Source organism: Sebastes umbrosus, chromosome 23 (genome assembly GCF_015220745.1).
Source record: "Sebastes umbrosus isolate fSebUmb1 chromosome 23, fSebUmb1.pri, whole genome shotgun sequence".
NCBI lineage: Eukaryota > Metazoa > Chordata > Actinopteri > Perciformes > Sebastidae > Sebastes > Sebastes umbrosus.
Window position 1 is genome coordinate 6,041,961 of NC_051291.1, and position 19,858 is coordinate 6,061,818.

The window sequence follows — 19,858 nt, forward strand, 5'->3', positions numbered from 1 at the left end:
TGGTACTAACCATGTCATACCAGCTTGTCGAGAAGGAGGCTAAATAACGCTCCAAACTTGCGCTAACTTTTGGCGAGGAAAAACTGGCATGGACATTTTCAAAGGTGTCCCTTGACCTCTAACCTCAAGATATGTGAATGAAAATGGGTTCTATGGGTACCCACGAGTCTCCCCTTTACAGACATTCCCACTTTATGATAATCACATGCAGTTTGGGGGCAAGTCATAGTCAAGTCAGCACACTGACACATTGACAGCTGTTGTTGTCTGTTGGGCTGCAGTTTGCCATGTTATGATTTGAGCATATTTGTTATGCTAAATGCAGTACCTGTGAGAGTTTCTGGACAATATCTGTCATTGTTTAGTGTTGTTAATTGATTTCCAATAATAAATATATACACTCATTTGCATAAAGCAGCATATTTGTCCACTCCCATGTTGATAAGAGTATTAACTACTTGAAAAATCTCCCTTTAAGGTACATTTTGAACAAATAAAAAATGTGCGATTAATCGTGATTAAATATTTTAATCGATTGACAGCCCTTTAATGATTGTAGCAGTGAACAAAGACATCCTGGATATATCTTTCAAATGCATTATGAAGAACCTTAGATCATAGTTATGCCCAGAGTGCAATTAGTGACAGTGTGGGCTCTATGGGAGCTCTGACAGCCTGACAGGGTATCAGCGGGGGGCGAATGGTCAATTGGATGGAAACACAGCTACTGTCTGTTCGTGGGACATGTGGTGTGATATTAAATCAATTCTATCATTTTATAAGGACCAAAAAAAGAATAAAAATCCGACAGGTGCCTAGAGAAACCACATTTTGTATAATTAGTACAGATGATGCAATATAATCTGATATGATATATGACGAGAGCATGTTGTTGTTAGTGGGCAGTTAGGTGTTTTGTCGTTGACACAGGCCAGTTGGCCCTCACAGATGGTCCCGCAGACAAATGTCATGATGCAAATGTCACGGAACGGCAGTTTTTACGTGGTCACTCCGCTGGCAAGACCGCAAGTAGCTGGCAGAGCCCACTCGGTTGTGTGTGTGTGTGACTTCATGTTGAGAGAAATGCTGTTTCTTAACGTGTTCCTGTTTGTGTTTGTATGCTTTCAGGCATTCTTAAGCAACTTAATCATGCCAACGTCCTCTACTGTCTCCAAATGGAGTCGCAGTGAGATCCTCTTTAATGAGAAATATTCTAATTTCCCCCCCTAATCAAATGCAAACAGAAACACATTAACCCTCACTTCAGCACAAACATCTCATTTGCTTAATAGCAAGTTGTCATTTTGTGAAGCACGCTTATTCTGTCGATGGAGTGGCGTTTTACAATGTGTATAATAGTCATTAAAGCAAAATGCAGAGGGCTTGTATAACACAGAAAGCCACGTGTTGCAAGAGAAATGATTGCACAACGTCTGAAAGACTGAAGTTATTTATATTCAGGTGTTTTCTCCTGTGTTTCCTGATTAGACCTCCTCTTAGGACTCGGGTGTGTTCACGCTGTGCTTGGTTGACATCTCCCTCAGTCCTTTGGTAGTTTGTTACCTTTATTTGCATTAGAAGTACGTGGAGTTTAGGATCCTTACATAACAGGCCTTTTTCACGGAAGACATTTTGACTTGTCAAAGCACAGGTGTAAATAATAAAATTAACCATGGCTGAATTCCATGCAGCTGCGTTGATTTCAGGGTGCTCCAACAGCGAGCAGCCTGCATCGATGCCGACTTAACCGGCTGCCCTTACTGACGACGTGCAACGCCGTTTTGTGTTCGTCATGGAACACGCTCCGATGTCAGTTCCGTGCGACTACCACTAAAAACATTTACTTGTAATCTACTCAAACTGACATTTAATTTATTCTACTTTATTGTCATACAGATGTCAACAACATAAAGTAAAACAAATATACCCTCATCTAGTCTGTAGACGGTAGACATGTTCATTAGATTGTAAATTGTTGTATTTACTGTATATATATATATATATATATATATATGCAGTATATATATAATTTTTTACCCCTATCAGGAGCTATAACCCCAAAATGTATTATATCTTCAACTGTGCAATACTGACTCAATAGTGCAATAATTCAGCTGTGCAATAATCTGTTTTACTCCGGCATTAACACTGTATTTATTTATATAGAACATTTAAAATAATATTCTTATTCTACACTATTCTTGCATTCTTATAAATGCATGCATTTATACTATTTGCATAGGTCCTATTTTTCATCATTACTATTTGCACTGTTCTCATATATATTTCTTATTTATATTTTGTTAAGGATTTCTCTATTTTCATATATTCATATTTATATTCTAGAACGGGAGCAAAACGTAACTCAATTTCCCAATAAAGTATTACTGATTCTGATATTTATTTCCTTGCCAGAGAGAGGGAAGTTCGTCCCGAAGTGGCTGCTGTATTTATACCTTGCACCTTAAAGAAGGAGCTTCATTGAGCTGTGAGTGTGACTACAAATAGAGTTCACTCCACCACGGAGTGACGGAGGGTGGAGGAGCCGGATTAGAATTGGGCCAAAATGTCTGCTGTGAAAAAGCCGGGGTGCAATCAGTGAGGATATTGAAAACACCTGTGTCCGTGTGACGGACCTATAAATAGTTTAAAGAGTAGAGGTGAAAAAACCACAGAGCAGGTAATTCATAGAATGGAAATATATTTATTCTCTCTAAATCTCTAACTGGACAGGACGGGGTTTTGAAATACCTAAATAAACAAAAATATAAAACTGCCCTTAAATAAGTAGTTACATATGATTTGGACTCAAAGGAAAACCGACTGCTGTTGGTGGTGGTATGTACTCGTATTACCTTTAGTCAAAGAATTTCAGGCAGCACTAATATGTGCAATAATGAATAAACCAGAACTTAATTTGCATATCTTTGTGAAACATTTGCTTCTAGAAGCTTTGGTGATGTAGTTACTACCCACAGGGCTCGGCTGGTGGCCGGGGAGCCGACAGTTTACACGCCAACCAGGCAGCCACTTTCTGGTTTACTCCCTGCTGATATTATTGCCCTCAGCAACAGCTTCGGTCTAAGTTTGCTAATGCAGTAACTGACAGGAAATAAACTTGGAGGGCAACAGCTTTGGTCACTCATTCACACACCGATGGCTGTGCCTCCGGGAGCAATTTGGGGTTAAGTGTCTTGCTCAAGGACACATCGACATGTGTTAAATCACAAGTCTCCACCACACCTACAAGAGTTGTATAGAACGCCACTCCTGATTAGACCACTCCACCTAGATTATATAAATCTGCCCTCCAGGCCTGAACCCTCCCTTTTCCCTCCAAACAATCCCAGGCAGAACAAAGAAGACTGATGTGAGTTTAAAATGGCTTTTGCACCTTTATATTTTATTTGGTTGAAATGAAACATATATTGTTTGAAAGTTAACAGATTGTTTTGTGTTATGTTAGATACCGAGGTTTAATATTTCAAGGAGTAAAGCCAGATTCCAGATTGTGGATGCATGAACGATGTAAATGAAAATGATCATTACTGCCAGTTCATCACGTACAATACAGCGGTAGAGACTGAAGATGACATTTGGACATCATCATTGGACTGAACCCGCTGTCAATCATGTACTCTGCTGCTTGTTGATTCGTAACTAGCAAAGGAAGGATGACCTCCTTTTGGAGCGTCATTCCACGTGTCTTTGCCAATAACAGGCAAGCATGAAAAAAATGAAATGCATTGAGTTGATAGGAGATGTCCCGCCCCAAGGGAGGACGGAGGGTGCTCGACCTCCTCTACCCCCTGAGAAAACTTAAAGGAGGAAAGCTGGTCCACCTTAAGAGAGTCTGAGCCGGCGTTACAGATACAGGAAGTCGGCTCCCGTCTATAGCTCGCTTGAGCGGAGGAGTTGTAGCCTCGTAGCATTTATTCACCGACAAATAAACGGTACACACACTGTCTGCTACACCTACGCTCACAGCTACAACGCCACCTACAACACACACATGGTCTGTCGGACACTCGCTGAAGTTACGTTGGGAAAGTGGCTGCATGTCCGCGACACTACACGCAACACCGTGGCTGCTAAGTTAACGCTCCCGGACGGGACTGTCTGTTGTGCTCATACACTGCAGCTGACGCACCGCTGCATACGAGACAAAAATCTTGTCGGTTAATGGTTAATAGTCGGTTAACGAGGGTTGGTTATCGGTTAAGAATATTTTTCAAAATTAGCATCCCTAATTTGAACCAATTACTCTTTTATATTTTGATCTCCCTCTTTCCTCTCAAAAAATAGAGGAGGAGCAACCTGCTCTGCCTCTCTGGACCGGCCTCCTCTGGTGTGTGTGTGTAGTCTGAATCAGAACATCCAATCTGCAGTGTACCTATTCGGGCTAAGCGTTTTTGTTCCAGAGCATAAATGCGCCGCGGCTCTGTGTTCGTATGCATTCATTTGAAAAATAGGCCAGTTCCCACGAGGATCTCTATCTCTGTGTCTCTCTCTCTCTCTCTCTGTGTGTCTCTGCAGCCACATCTTTTCCTGTCTGTCCATTTGTTCTTGTTTTCACACCCACATCCCTCCTCTATTTTCTCCAACCATTCATTCTTCCTCTCGCCTCTCCATCCTTTTCTCACTTACTTCCTGCTCTCTCTCTCTCTCTCTCTCTTCTCCTGCCTCCTTCTGTTTCTCCGCTCTCACACCTCGTCACTTAGTCTCTTACTCAGTGAGTCGGTCACTTACTCGCTCACACACACACACACACACAAGCGCTCGCTCGTTCATTTTCACCCACTCACTCACTACTTGCCCACTCACACACACACACTTACACTTGTTTGTTCGCTCAATCTCCCGCTCTCTCTCTCTCTCATTGTTGCCTTTACAGTGGATCCTTCCCTCTAAATCCATACTATTAAGTCACATAATGAGATCAGCGCTCCGTCAATAAGTAGCACTCTGTTAGAGCGTTAGGGAAACCTTCCCTTTAGTTCTCCTTCGCACTCTCGCACGCATGTATAGGTTTGTCATCACTCGTCATTTAACTGCTCCAGCAGCATCATGACCTTCTCTGTCAGTCAGGCAGCTTCCTTTGTTTCCTCTGGAATGAAAAGAGGTTTAGGTAGATTTTGAAGTACCGTTTTAGCCAGTTGGTAACCTCCAGTTCTGAGAAGTAAGCCAATGGTGAACTGCCTTAAACTTGCATTCTTTCTAATATCCAGCAGGGGGCGACTCCTCTGGTTGCAAAAAGAAGTCTGATTATATAGAAGTCTATGAGAAAATGAGCCTACTTCTCACTTGACTTATTACCTCAGTAAACATTGTAAACATTTTATGGTGATCAAATTGTGCATAAAAACAGGTGGATGGAAATGCACTTGTAGATCATGAAAGTTCTACATAGTGTCACATGGGCAGAAGTAAAAAGTTATGTCTTGGATCATAAAATTGTATATAACAATATTTCAGAATGAGAAGTGATAGAGCTTTCCTCTTAGTTTCCATTTTGCCATGAATGAAACTTGAAACTTATGGTAGCCGCCGCTGCGCGACCTGCAAGCATTCAGTATGCCAACTCACAATTATAATGTACAGTAGCTTACGATAATGGCAGGAGTTGATTGCTTCAGCCGATTCGACTGTTATCGGCTCGTTAAATGGGCGTTATCAGTCGTTAGAAACCTTATAGATGTGGGTCAGTAGGGGCCTACTATGCCTACTACATTGTAAAAGTGAAAGCGAAACTTCAAAGCAACACGTTCTAACATGTAAAATTGAATGAAATGTTACATTTTGAATACAAAAAAGCAGCTTGTTTAGTTTTAGGCAAAAAAAAGAAAAAGAAAACTTCTTTAGGTTTAGGTAACAAAACCACTTTGTTGAGTTTCCGGAAAAAGTATTTTGTTTTAAAAAACTATGTTTGAAAAGTGAAAGTGAAACTTAATGCTCGTGAACACAAAGACAACTACACACTCCCGACCTCCGCCGTATATGGGGTTTCATGCTGTCTATACTATAGTACTTGACTTCCGCTTTTGCTCCTGTCATAATTGCTACGGTTGAGGTCGGTGTCGTCTTCTTTTATTCCTTCTTTTGGTGATCGCCATGTGAATCGATGATAAAAACCTACTATTGGGTGTAGCAGGCCCCTTCTGACCCACATCTATGAGGATTATAACCACTGATTATAACCATTTAATTAACTAAACGGCCGTTTTACAGCAGCAGAAGCCAAACCTTCTCATATTGCTCTTGAATTCACTGGAAACTGTCTCTCTATCTGAAAGGTGGTGATCAAAGCAACCTAGAAACATATTTTGGAAAGTGGTTGTGATTTGTTGCTAAGATATGAAAAGCCACCAGTGTGGTCCTTTAAGACCCCATGTTGTGCGCTCCCAAGAGTCAGGAGCCTCCCAGACGATCCAGTAACGTGTCAGTTAAATGTCAACCGTGAGTCAGCCGCGTCCTCTCATCATCACCCATGTGAAATGGGCTGAGAACGGCGGGGGAGCGATCGAATACAAGTGGGAGATGGAGTCGAGCGGAAACATGTCTATTATCTATTTAAATTAGCTAAATGAGAAATCAGGCGTGTATTCATTTTATAAGTGTTACTTATACTGTATGTCTGCTGTATCTGCAGTGCAAATCACTGTATTTCAATTTTCAGGGGAAGTGTAAAATTGACACTGACAGAACGAAATTGACAGACTTATAAAAACAGGTTTGGTTGCAGGGATTTGATTTATTCTTCTTTTAGCTAGTGATAGGTGTAAATGACTTGACAAGTTGCGATACAAGAACTAAATACATAAACGCACCCGTGAAATGTGTATTTTCTCTTCCACCTGTCACTCTCCTGTTTGCTCCCTGCAGCTACTGCAGCTACTTTCCTTCATGTGTCTCTCTCTCTTTTCTCTCTATCTTCCCCGCTGCATCTGTCTTTCCTCCCCGGCTGACGTCCGTGTTGTCACTCTCCATTAATGTTGCTGAATGAGAGGTTTGGATTGGAAGCGTGACAGGAGTGAGGATCCATGTTTCCATTTTCAGACCGGGGTCAGGGCCAGATCACACCTTCTCCTGTTTGTTTCGCACCGACGCTCCGCAGGAGGCCTTATGTAAAAGACAGTGGGTGGGTTTGTGTTTGTGCACGTGGGCGTGTCTGTGTGTGTATTTGTGGGACAGAGAACGATGATATCTCTGTTGCTCAGTGTGTGTGTGTGTGTGTGTGTGTGTGTGTGTGTGTGCGTGTGTGCGTGTGTGTGTGTGTGTGTGTGTGTGTGCTCTCTGATGATTACTTTTTATCTGCACGGAGGAAGATGATCACTCTGTGGAGGTGTAATCAAATTAAAATTACTTCGATACAATCTGATAATCAGGGATCATTACCAGGAGACTGTGGTTCTGATCTTTGATCATGTTATTATTATCTGTGTGTAATGATGGCAAACTAGGATTGAAACCTTGTTCCTCTCACTGTAAATGATAATAGGTGTTCCTATTGAGTGCTATTTCACATATAAAGTATAAGATGTAGAAGGATATTAACCTATGTGCAGTCGAATCTGGTGACGTAGTGACTACTCGCAGGGCTAGTTGGTGGCTAGCAAGCCAGCAGTTCAGGCCGTTTGCACGAAAAAGGGTATGAATGACACGATAATGCACAAGGCATTTAGCGTGCAATAATGCCTTTCTTGCGTTTGCCGTTTCATTTGTACGCCATGTAGTCTGTACTGACTGCAATGTAAATGCATCCGCGTAAATATGCGTAGAATAAAAAGCAAGAAAGACTGCTTATGGCGAGCGGAGAGGTGGATGGGTCCAACAAACACAGGACTTTTAACCAGGAGACTGGTGTTCGAGACAAACTTTTTTTTAAGTTAGTTAGTTAGTGACGTTTGTCACGTGTTTTTTAGTGATGTTTGCGTCAGGTTTTCTGTACTTATGTTACGTTGTTTCCGTACGTATTTTACTTAGTTTATGTACTTATTTCAAGCCCAACCATGGGACGTTTTTCCTAAACCTAACTAAGTGGTTTTGTTGCCTAAGCTTAAGTGCAGACATTACCGCAGTTTTGTTGCGTGGCGTACAAATGACACGTGAAAAACCTAAAATACGCCGTCATGACACGCAGAATGTTCTAATGTCTATTTATACGCCTTCCTGTGAGATCGGGTTGAAGTGACATTCGCTCATCAATTGAAATTGGTGACGTACACAACCAAACACAGCATCAACTAAACTCACTAACACTAATTAACATGCTTCAAAAGTATAGAAAGTAATCGGTGAAATCATCATTTCTTTCAGAATGAAAACATCCTACCTCTCGACCTCGATGGATGTGTTATGGGACCACTTCCTAAAAGAGTCAGACTTTAAAGGCACAGAATGGCTGCATATTAGCAGCATTTTTCTTCCTCTCAGTACAGTTTATGAAATCACCGCAGGCTCCCAGAGGCCCAGGTAATTGGACCAAATCCAGTCCTGACTCACCTCTGACCCCCCTCAGACGCCTTCTTATTAAAGCCAGTTTCCATTGTGAACATTGTTACTGTTTAATAACCGTGCCTTTTCTCCCACTCTCAGTTCTTATGAATTAATGCTTTTTTAAAGTTTATTGTGAAAGACTGCTCTGCGTCTTAGAAGATCAAAATTAAAGAAAAATATGCATTTTCGGACATCAGACATCTGGAACTACCTCGGAGGTCTGTTTCATTCAGGTCCTGCTTGACTTGCCTTGGAGTGTTTCTTGTCACTTTGCAAGTATTGAGTGTTTCAGACTGAGAGGTGTCACTTTCTATCAGGGGTGACAGCTTAAATATGTCCGGTTCGGCATTCAGGCTTGCAGCCAGTGGGCTATCTCCGGGTCTGAAAAGTGAAGCCAATGCTGAAGAGCCTTAAACATGCATTCGTTCTAACAGCCAGCAGGGGGCGACTCCTCTGGTTGCAAAAAGAAGTCTGATTGTATAGAAGTCTATGAGAAAATGACCCTACTTCTCGCTTGATTTATTACCTCAGTAAACATTGTAAACATGAGTTTATGGTCTCAATCTCTAGTTTCAAGTCGTCTTCAATACAGCATGATGTTCATTTAGTAAATTATGGTCCCATTTAGAGTCAAATAGACCATAAAGCAGGGGATGCTTTAGGGCGTGGCTACCTTGTGATTGACAGGTCGCTACCACGGTGTTGTCCGGTCTGGGTGTTGTCCGTGTTTTCGTCTTACAACTTTAACCCTCTCACAGTGTGTTTTCAGTTCATGAAAGTTAATCGTAACATCGGTTACCTAAAAATGTCTTATTCAGCATTTAGTTGTACTTAGCTCCATCATCTCGTGTCACTTCTGGTTGCAAAAAAACAAGATGGCAACAGCCAAAATGCCAAACTCAAGGCTTCAAAACTGTAGTCCACAAACCAATGGGTGACGTGACAGTGATTATGTCCAAATCTTATACACAGTCTATGGTTGCAACACTGCAAAAATACCTTAAAGATCATGAATATTATCAATATTATGGAGATAAATACCAAAAAAACTTTGTAGTTTGACTTATTGCCAGTTTATGTTACTTAAATGTGCACACTTCATTGTCTGTCAGATTCCATTCGCAAAGAAATAAGAAATAAGTGCATATTTTTATCAGGACAAACTAAACTGGCTCCCAGAAATGAACAATATGCCATTTTGAAGAATTTTAACGACATGCCAAAGTAAATACCGAGGACTTTCTGTACCACAGTGTTCTCTGTGTGTACCCATTAAAATGATGCATTCTCATCTAGGGAAGAATTTCCATGAGCAGCAGCGTTTCTTCACGCATTGATTCCAAAATTTCAGCTCGTCTCCCAACCAGCTTTTCCCTCGATGCTTAGATGAAGAAAAAACAAAAAAACACATTCATAAGCAAACCTGATGCTCTCTGCAGATCTGCGAGGAGACACAAAGAATTAGCACAAGCACAAATGACGCTGCATACATTATTTTTCCAAGGCCGTCTTCTGTTGTCCTGCTAACAATTCAGTCGCCTGTTACTAGATAACAACACTTTTCACAGGAGGACTCAGAGGAGGGTGCAGAGGACGGATAATCACAGTTATCAGGAATTAGACAGGCCCAAGTTCACCCCCTTGAGTGTCTGAGACGCCAATTCTGTGATGCTTTTTACACTTCTTGGCGCAATGGTCAGAAAAAATGATCACTTTGTTTCTGCAGGCTGTTATTCACAGTAGTTTAAGTCGGAGCATAGTGTTTGTGTGTGCATGTGTGTGACCGTGTGTGTGTGTGTGTGTGCTGTAATCAGTAAGATGCAGGGCTGGAGATGGAGCACAGCAGGCTGCACCGCTGAGAACAGAAATAGTTGCTTTTACTCCCGCTGCTGCTCCAAAATCAACTCATTTCTTCTGGCATTTGTGTCTCCGTGTGTCCGTTCAGCACATGCATTTGCTGCTAGATATAGTTATATAAGCTTGCAATAAAGCCGTCTGTAACTTTTATCACCAAAACTTGTGCTGGTGTAGGTCAAGCTTTTAAAAAACAGAATTTCACACCATCTCATCTCTCTTGTTCTGTTCCCGTCCTGTCTGACTGGATACCATGGCAGTAAAGTAACAAGTTATTATGCAAATCCCTCAATTGAATGTCTTTGTTTTGGAGAAGAGAGACAGAGAACAATTCTTTTGAAGAGATGAAAAGCAGAATGCTAATTCTGAGTTGCCTGTCGAGACACAAAGAGAGGTAGACAATGCGGGAGACTTTTTTATTTTTCTTTAACGAGAATTAACTTCTTTGTATTCGCATTCTCTACGGGTTTACTATTTATATACAGCTTGTGTACATCCTTTGTGGGTGAGAGTTATATATATGTATATAGGGACACCTTGAATCAAATCCTTGCAGGTGTATGTGCTTGTGCAGCCATCACGGCATCATAATGAAGTGGGGGAAATGGACCCCATCCAGCTGTTGACCGCGGTCTGTTTAGAGCCTTGTTGATGATGATTGGGAGGTAATCTGCCTACGTGGAGCAACATGGTGCCAGAGTTGCAAGTATAATTATACTGTATGAGAACAGAGAGGGGGGGAAAGAGAGGGAGAGCCATTGAAAGTGACTGGTGAGAGACTATTTATAGCTGATTGCTAACATGAGTGGCTGGTACTCAAGTAGAGAGGCTGTGATTGGTGGATGAGTGTTTGGGCTCTCAAGAAGAGAAGTTATGGTTGGTTTGTTGACTTGTCTCGACTCATGATGTCATATGTTTAGTTATTTAAAGTATTGTTTTGAAACTTGTGTATTATTACTGCAAAGATATTTATGTAGTAAGGATAATTGTGGAAGAATTATTACCTCCGCCAAGCCCGAAGGCCTAGGAAGGAGGTTATGTTTTCACCTGTGTTGGTTTGTTGGTTTGTTTGTCCGTTAGCAGGATAACTCCAAAAGTCCGCGATGGATTTGAATGACATTTTTTGGAGGGGTGGGGTGTGGCTCAATGAACAATCCATTAGATTTTGGTGGCGATCAGGATCATGATCCGGCTTCGGGAATTTTTCTTACTAACTACGCTCAGCCTGTGCATTAACACCACAGGCTTTAGGACATGCATCACACCGCCTCTTTCCTTCTGCCAGCAGAGAGAGGGACAGAGACGTTCAGCTACGTTCAGCTGATCTCAGCATAAACACAAATACACGTGGATAATGACGCAAGCTGGATGGAGAGGGGGGGCAATCGTACTCGGGCAGCTTGGCGGAGGTCTCTCCCTTAAAACAATACAATGTTTTAAGGGAGGTTTGGACTGAATCAGACTAGCTGTTTCCACGTTTCTAGCCTTTGCGAGCCGCACTTCGTCACTGCCTGATGTGAATCCGGCGGAACTCTTGGTAAGAAAGTGAATGTGTGTTTCCTAAAATGTCAATCTGTTCCTTTAAATAATCAGGCTAATCTGTTGACTTCTTTACAACCTCTCTGATAATCTGCTCGTATCTGTTGCCCCATCGGACTTATTGTAATTGCCATGTTCCCACAATAATCCTTGAATTTGTCTGCTCTTTAGCTCTTTATCTGGTATAAAACTTTCCACTTTTAGACTGGAGAAAGTGTTGTTTAAATGTCACAACGACAGTAACTCATTCGTTATTTTCTGTCTTTGTGTTCCACAGGTACTACAGCGCCACCATCCTGCAGATGTCAGGAGTGCGGGACGACAGGTTGGCGATCTGGCTGGCCGGACTCACCACCCTAACCAACTTCCTCTTTACCCTGCTGGGAGTGTGGCTGGTGGAGAAAGTGGGACGCAGGAAGCTCACCCTGGGCAGCATCATAGGTAACTCACTCAGTGTCCACATCATCAGGTAGTGATGTCCACAGATCCGAACAGTCGTTCTTGCATGTTATGTGTTGTCATTTTTTTTAACAGGTACATGTTTGAGTTTGAGTCTGCTGGCCGTTGGTTTCCTGATGTCTGCCCAGCACAGTCCTCCTGTCACCTTCCACCCGTTAGACCCATCTATGGCCAACTCTACCTGCTCCAAATACCAGTGAGTACATACGTGTAGAGTTCACTTTGGTTTGCAAGTAGCATTCATTAAAGAGGAGCTATCATTATTATTATTTTCAGGTGCATATTTGTATTTTAGGTTTCTACTGGAACATGTTTACATTCTTTATTGTATAAAAAACACTTTATTTTTCTCATACCCGCTGTGCTGCAGCACCTCTTTTCACCCTCTGTCTGAAACGCTCTGTTTGAGCTTTTTCCCAAATTAAGTCTATGGGGAAAAGTCTTTTTGGGCCCAATGCATCACGTGACTGACACAGAAGTTGCAGTACCGCCGTTTGGCCCCCACGAAAGTCCGGATCGATGGCCGGCGCACTTCCTGGGGGCTTGGTATTATGCAAATGTGTTACTTGGTGACATCACCACGTTACGGAAGAAAAGGCGGGACTTCAAGCGAGGTGTTTCAGGCGGTTCAGGAGCAGTGCTTCTGTTTCGGAGAGTAACTCCCTTTGGCGTGGACTTTGGGCTTTGTAACTTTGCAGACCGTTAATATGCTCAAAAAAATTATATAACACACTAAAGGAAAGGGAAAAAGCATAATAAGTCCTCTTTAAGCTGCTGCTGCTGGCTCCTCTGCTATGAAACAATGAGCACTTATTCATCTACCCTTATTACAAACCATAAGCAAAAACTATTTACAGAACAAATCATGATTTTACAATCCAAGGAAGCTGTTTAAAACTGACTCAGGACCGGGAATGATTAGTTTGAGCCCTTTAAATTACTCCCAATGCTAATTGCAATCCCAAAGATATAAATAAAAAAGGAGCTTTACGGTGTTTAGATATGAATTCAACATCCAGGTGTCCTCCGAAGACGAAGCTGCATACATTTATTTAACAATTAGACACTTTTTATAAGCATACCAAAGGATTGATAAAGATTGCTCTGCTGTTTTATCCCCCTCTCCACCAGCTCTTCACTAGGGGGTTGATATTAAGTGCCATTATGTCACATTAAGCACACAGGTATAGATGAAAACAGAGAGAGCTATGGCAAGACCGCTGTTCACCTCAGAGCACATCTGCTCTTTTTGTAAAAGCACTCAATCCTTTACAGGGTCAGACTATCAATCCTGGAGAGCACTCTCAGTGGTGGAGAGCTTCGGAGGATAAAACTCTTGCTAAAAGGATATTTGTGGTGAAGCTATCGCAAGTTTTCACACATACATTAGTACGGATCTCGAGGTGGAAATTAGTGCCAGGTCAGATTTGTGCCTTTTACCCAGCAGAAGACGTTTTATTCTGTGTTTCCTCTGACTGGTTTATTAATAGCAGGATAAAAAACAATGAGTTGTCATGGAAACAGTACTGTAAAGATGCCGGGGTAAATATTGTTCTTGTCTATATGACTTTTTATCATCTCCCAAAACCTTCAGGCCGAATGAGGCTACAATTCACTTCATTGTCGCCACAAAAGGGCAAACACAGACAGAGAGTGTGTTTTTGGAGATCAGATGCCTCCGTGTTCCAATTTACTCTCACTTACGCAGAGACAAGATGAAGCTCGTGTGTAACGACGCTCTTTCATCATAACAACAAACAACGCCTAATGGACTCGCTGTCCGGCACCCACACGCTGTAACACACACCAACACACAGGGGTAATTTGAAGAGATGAGTGCTTTTACCACACTGTAGTGGCTTCATTGAGTTCACTTTACTCCACACGAGCCCACACATCTCCTCTGCAGAGGCCTCTCTCTGTGGACGGGACGTCTCATTTATTTAAGGAGTGTATTCTTAAGGTGTCTCCAGTGGGGGATTGACTGTAGGCTACTGACGCAATCTCTCGGATATGCTATCTTTAAATCGTTAAATGACCGTGCAGTTGATGGATACATACATGATATTGAGCCGGACATGAAAAAGAAGAAGCAGCATTGTTTTTGTGTTGCAGTGTGGAGCTAGTTAAGTCCATAGAGTGTCTATAAGAAGTGGACGTAGTCACCGTGACATCAACCATTGGTTTGTGGACTGCTGTTTTGAAGTCTTCGCCCATCGCAATCTTGTTTTTTGGCAATTGCCATCTTGTTTTTTGCAACCAGAAGTGACACGAGGGGGTGGAGCTACGTACAACCGAACGCTGAATAAGACATTTTTAGGCGACCAAAATGTTACAATTAAATTTCATGAAGTGAAAACACACTGTGAAAGGGTTAAAGTTGTCAGACGAAAACACGTACAACTCCCAGACCGGACAACGCCGTGGTAGTGACCTGTCAATCACAAGGTAGCCACGCCCTAAAGCATCCCCTGCTTTATGGTCTATTTGACTCTAAATGGGACCATAATTTACTAAATGAACATCATGCTGTATTGAAGAAGACTTGAAACTAGTGATTGAGACCATAAACTCATGTTTACAATGTTTACTGAGGTAATAAATCAAATGAGAAGTAGACTCGCCCCCTGCTGGCTAGTAGAAAGAATGCAAGTTTAAGACACTTCAGCATTGGCTTCACTTCTCAGACCCAGAGGTTGCCGCCTGGTTAAGTCCGAGAATTAGTAAAGTATGATGGGGTTTAAACTTTCCAAAAATCTACTAAAGAGCAGGGCGGAGCTGCTAATGTTCACCTAAACTGAGATAGTAGCATCCGGGGCCAGCTTCCACACAGCGGGGGAAATTGTACAAAGTGCAGTTTATTTTAGTACAGATAAACACACTGTAAACACACACAAGAAAAAAGGGCAATTAGTCAGATCTCCACGGAATAATAGTTTTTACAATCAAGGAGAAAACTCCACAACCGGTGATAATACACAGTTTTATTTATATCTAGTTGACCTCAGTGTGAAATTAGAGCAAGGTGCCCTGCACACGGGGAGGCTGCAGCCTGCAAAAATAGACCTCTGAAAACAAAACACACATTTCATTCCCTTCCATCAAGATCACAACAACAGCAACAAACCTGATGGAACTGCAATGTGCCCTTGTGAAATGAAGTATCTGTGCTGGGACCAACAGTATTGGTAGCCTATAGGCAGATGTAACTCAATACTATACTTTTATGTTTGTGAAAAGTAAAGGAATGTGACTCCAATAGCTACCAGGCAGTACGATTGATTGATTGTGTTCAGGGGAAATTATAGCTAATGTGTGTGCCATTTGGCTCGCAGGCTGTGTGAGCCGTGCATGCTGGACCCAGGATGTGGCTACTGTTACCGTGAGAACGCCTCGGCGCTCCTCACCTCCTCCTGTGTGCCCGTCAACAAGGCCTCCACCGAGCAAGCAGCATGGGGCAGGTGAGTCACAGGATGCTGCATGAGTATGTGTTTAGGATGTAGCAGGCGGGGGGGATACGCTGTGGTGGAAAAACGTTTGGATAACATAGGATGAGAATATATATTTAGAGTCTAGTGCAGGGGGTCTGCAACCTGCGGCTCCGGAGCCACATGTGGCTCTTTAGCTCCTCTCCAGTGGCTCCCTGTGGATTTTTAAAAATGGAAATGAATAACTGTTTTTTGTTTATATTTTCATTTTTATTTATCATTGTTGTAGGTCTAAGGTATGATGGAGTAAAGTAAAATGTATTTATTTTTTTCAGCCTAAAATGGCTCTTTTGATTGTAAAGGTTGCTGACCCCTGGTCGAGTGTCAGGAGTGATTGATAAAAGCTTAATGAGTGTGTGCCTCCCTCTTCCAGATGCTCCAACTCCAGCTTGATGAGAGATCAGACCTACTGGGCCTACAACTACTGTCCCACGTCCTACTCCTGGCTGGTTTTACTGGGTCTGGTCCTCTACCTGGCTGCCTTCGCTCCAGGTACACTTGTCATTTCAGTGTCACTCGATCTAAAATCAGGTTTTGTTCACATTGCTGTGTTAAATTTAACATCAAATATTGTGCTATTTACTTTAAAGGGATAGTTCAGGTGTTTTGAAGTGGGGTTGTATGAGGTACTTTTGTTAGTTCACATTCACCAGAGTCACACAATAGCACAAACAAACTGACATATCGAGGCAGTGGTAGACCAGCAACTCCCTGTGTTGTGCGAGGTTAAAATTACAGGTTTATTCAATGGAGTCTAGTGGCTTTTGTGAGAGCATAGATGGATGCAACGGCTTCAGTTCCCCGTTAGAAAGGGCTGTCTGACGGCAATGTGCAGTAACTCCTGTCTGCTTCAACAAGCTGGCGGCGTGCTGACTGTCATCTACTGAAGGTAATACGCAGACTGTGGATAAGTACCTCATACACACCTCAAAACAAACTACCCCTTTAAAGCTACAATATGCAAGTTGAGATGGGAGGTTCCTTCTTGACCCAGGAAACATCACTCTCACCACAAGGTCCATTAGGAAGCTGCTCTGGAGCTTTCAATCATGTCACGCAATCTTCCTCAGCAGATGGCGTTTGCCCATTTGTCATGGAATTGTAGATGACATACTTTACTTCTCCATTGATTCTCCTGTTTCTCCATCCTCTGATAACAAGGCTCTCATCTCTCATCCGTCTCTCTCAGGGATGGGCCCGATGCCGTGGACCATCAACTCAGAGATCTACCCTCTGTGGGCGAGGAGCACAGGCAACGCCTGCGCTGCCGGAGTCAACTGGACCTTCAACATCCTGGTGTCCCTCACTTTCCTCCACCTGGCTCAGTACTTCACCTACTACGGTCAGTTTATGGGCTGCAGAACTTCTTTATTTTTTGTGGAAGAAAGAGAGAAGAGATTTTCCTTTTTTTATAAATCCAGTCAAACTTGAGCTCATGTAATTTCAATAAGACTTCCTGTCAGGAGCAATTACCAGCAGCAATCAGTGCTGTCAGTCTTCATCTTATTCCGTCAAACCTCTCAGCAGATCTTGTGTAACATATCATACATCTATACGATACGTCAAAACCAGCGAAGCAGGTGACAGCTGATTGATACCCCGATGTGTTTCCAACCTTTTTCTCCTTCCACATCTCCTCCGTTAGTGCTGCGGAGGCATCCTGAGCTGCAACAGGGTTAATGATTGATTTTTGAGTCGTTCATCCGCTCACTCCAGTTTATAAGAATCGTTTGAAGTTGCCATAGAAATGGTAATTGTGTTTAGCATAATGCACTTTAAAAATGTCTGCTTTGACAAGGAGAAAATAGAGATCACAGTGGTCAGGAAATCTCATTAAACTTCTGTCTCTGTGTGAACACGTTTTTAGGTGTAGTAAGCCATTGTGACAGTGGAACTTCTACTTTAACGTTATCGTATAGTGACCAGCAGCCTGGAAGTAACATTTCAATTTGGTAAAACATTTGCCAGCACACACACACACACACAAACACATCTCCGTAGAGGTTTTGTGGGCAGTCAGCATCCAACTGCTTTCAGGATCCACCAGTGTTTCTTTTTCTGTAGATGAATGAACTCATTTATAAAAAGCGACACTGCTCTCAAAAACCACGCCAGCGTGTTCCTCTCGTTTGTTGGTCTTCAGTGACGCTGTGTTCTTTTGTTTTTCTAACCCTTCCCCAGGAGCTTTCTTCCTCTACTCCAGCATGGCTCTGCTGGGCTTCTTCTTCGTCTACGGCTGCCTGCCGGAGACCAAAGGCCGCCGCCTGGAGGAGATCGAAGCGCTGTTCGAAAACCAGCTCTGCTCCTGCGGCGTCTCCGATTCGGACGAGGCGCGGCAGGTCGAATACATCCGAGTCAAAGGTTCGAACTACCATCTATCGGATAACGACGCATCCGACGTGGACTAGGGAGAGTTTGAGTTTTAGTTAGCTTCGGTGATCGCTGAGTGTAATACTTTTCTTTTTGTTGTTGTGTGTGAGCTGAGGAGCCACTGGTTACCCTCACGATGAGGTTAAGAAGGCCTTTTATGCTTGTATCATAATGTGAGTGAGTTCCCTTCCAATACAGGGATACATCAAACCGGCACATACGGGTGATTCACAAAAAGTCAAGGCCGCGCCCCCTTTTGTGGGAAAGAAAACCCAAGATCCGATAGAAGTTCGTACGCATTCATCTCTTGATAAACAAACGTTTGTTTGATACACATCTAATAATTATTTTGCGATCTTGCCTGATGCTGATCGCCGTCATGTCCCTTCAGTCTTCCCCCGTCTAACACAGTATTTGCTTATCCAGACTTCTATACAGATATGATTGAATCACGTTAGGCTAAGTGTTGTCTGTAAATAACCAGCCTGTTAATATCCAACTGTTTGATCTATAGGCTTAGATTTAGTTGGAGACGACAGTCTGATGCTGCTAACGTTAATGTATGACTGTATTACTGCAGCAGCCTCACACTCAAGCTAACGTTAGCTAGCCATGCTTGTCACTGTCACCAGCATCATTTAGCGGTTTACCACACTGAGTGATTATTCACATATCATATGTCCCTCAAATCAACAGCGTTTTGACGTTTTCTCTCCTGTGACAGCAAGTTTCTTTACCCCCAAAAGGGAGCGCAGCCTCGGCGATGACACCATGCTGGTCTGGTCTATAGCTTGGAGCCATAAAGCTCCTCCATTACATCTTTTTTAGGACATGGCAGGGGAACAAATCAGCGTTTTTGGATTCATTGTTGGTGCAACCAACTATACAGCAACTCTTCGGCATAGCGTTATCGCTATTACCGGTTTGTTTAAAGTAGAAGTTTGGAGACATCTTTCAACTTCTTCTGTTTCCTCTGTTACCGTCTGTGAGGGACACGGGATTGTTTTCCCCCCAAAAGGGGGCGTTGTCATGTGAGCCTTCTCTGGATGACGTATTGCCGGTCTGATGTATCCAAACACACTCATGCATTTGTCGGCCTATTCTCTGAATTGAGGTGTGAACTTGACGCCAAATCTGGAGTCAAACCTGCTTTTAGTAGACAGCTGAATCTTCAACCACGCACCACAAACATCTAAACTACAAAATGACTGTTGAACAACACTGCATGTACAAAATACAAGGGACACAGATGGCGAGGTACTTTACAAAAAGAGTGCTGCAGCTCAGCATCAGGAAGATGTTCCTTTATATTTTGTACATTTGTTGACTAAATATCACTTATACATGATGTTGTACGTAGTGTACAGCCATCCTACAGCAAAGTTACAGTAAACGTGGTGTTGAAAACCAGGTTCGTGCGTCCGGTTACGAAACTTTTCGTCGACACGACAGCAGTTGTGACTTCTCGTCGTGTATCTATAGAACCATTATGCCTTTCTATATGAAACACATCTCAAGTTACATGTCGTTTTAAGCTTGTAGCATAGCGCACTAATGTCGGTTCCTCATCTGATGACTTATGTCTTAGTTCGTGGTCGTTCTGATATTGTTTTTTTTTTTATGAAAAGCAAACACCAGAGATGTACAGTATA

General features: G+C 42.6%; 1 protein-coding gene across 1 annotated transcript in view; it reads left to right on the forward strand.

The window, feature by feature from the left end:
• Positions 1–18,622, forward strand: part of LOC119483195 (proton myo-inositol cotransporter-like) — a 70,617-nt gene extending 51,995 nt beyond the window's left edge. The window contains exons 5-10 of the mRNA XM_037761308.1: positions 12,167–12,330; positions 12,424–12,544; positions 15,684–15,809; positions 16,210–16,328; positions 17,026–17,178; positions 18,018–18,622. Coding sequence (XP_037617236.1) covers positions 12,167–12,330; positions 12,424–12,544; positions 15,684–15,809; positions 16,210–16,328; positions 17,026–17,178; positions 18,018–18,244 — 910 coding nt within the window. The 3' untranslated portion in view covers positions 18,245–18,622. The remainder of the gene's footprint in view (positions 1–12,166; positions 12,331–12,423; positions 12,545–15,683; positions 15,810–16,209; positions 16,329–17,025; positions 17,179–18,017) is intronic.
• The last annotated feature ends 1,236 nt before the right edge of the window (positions 18,623–19,858 follow it).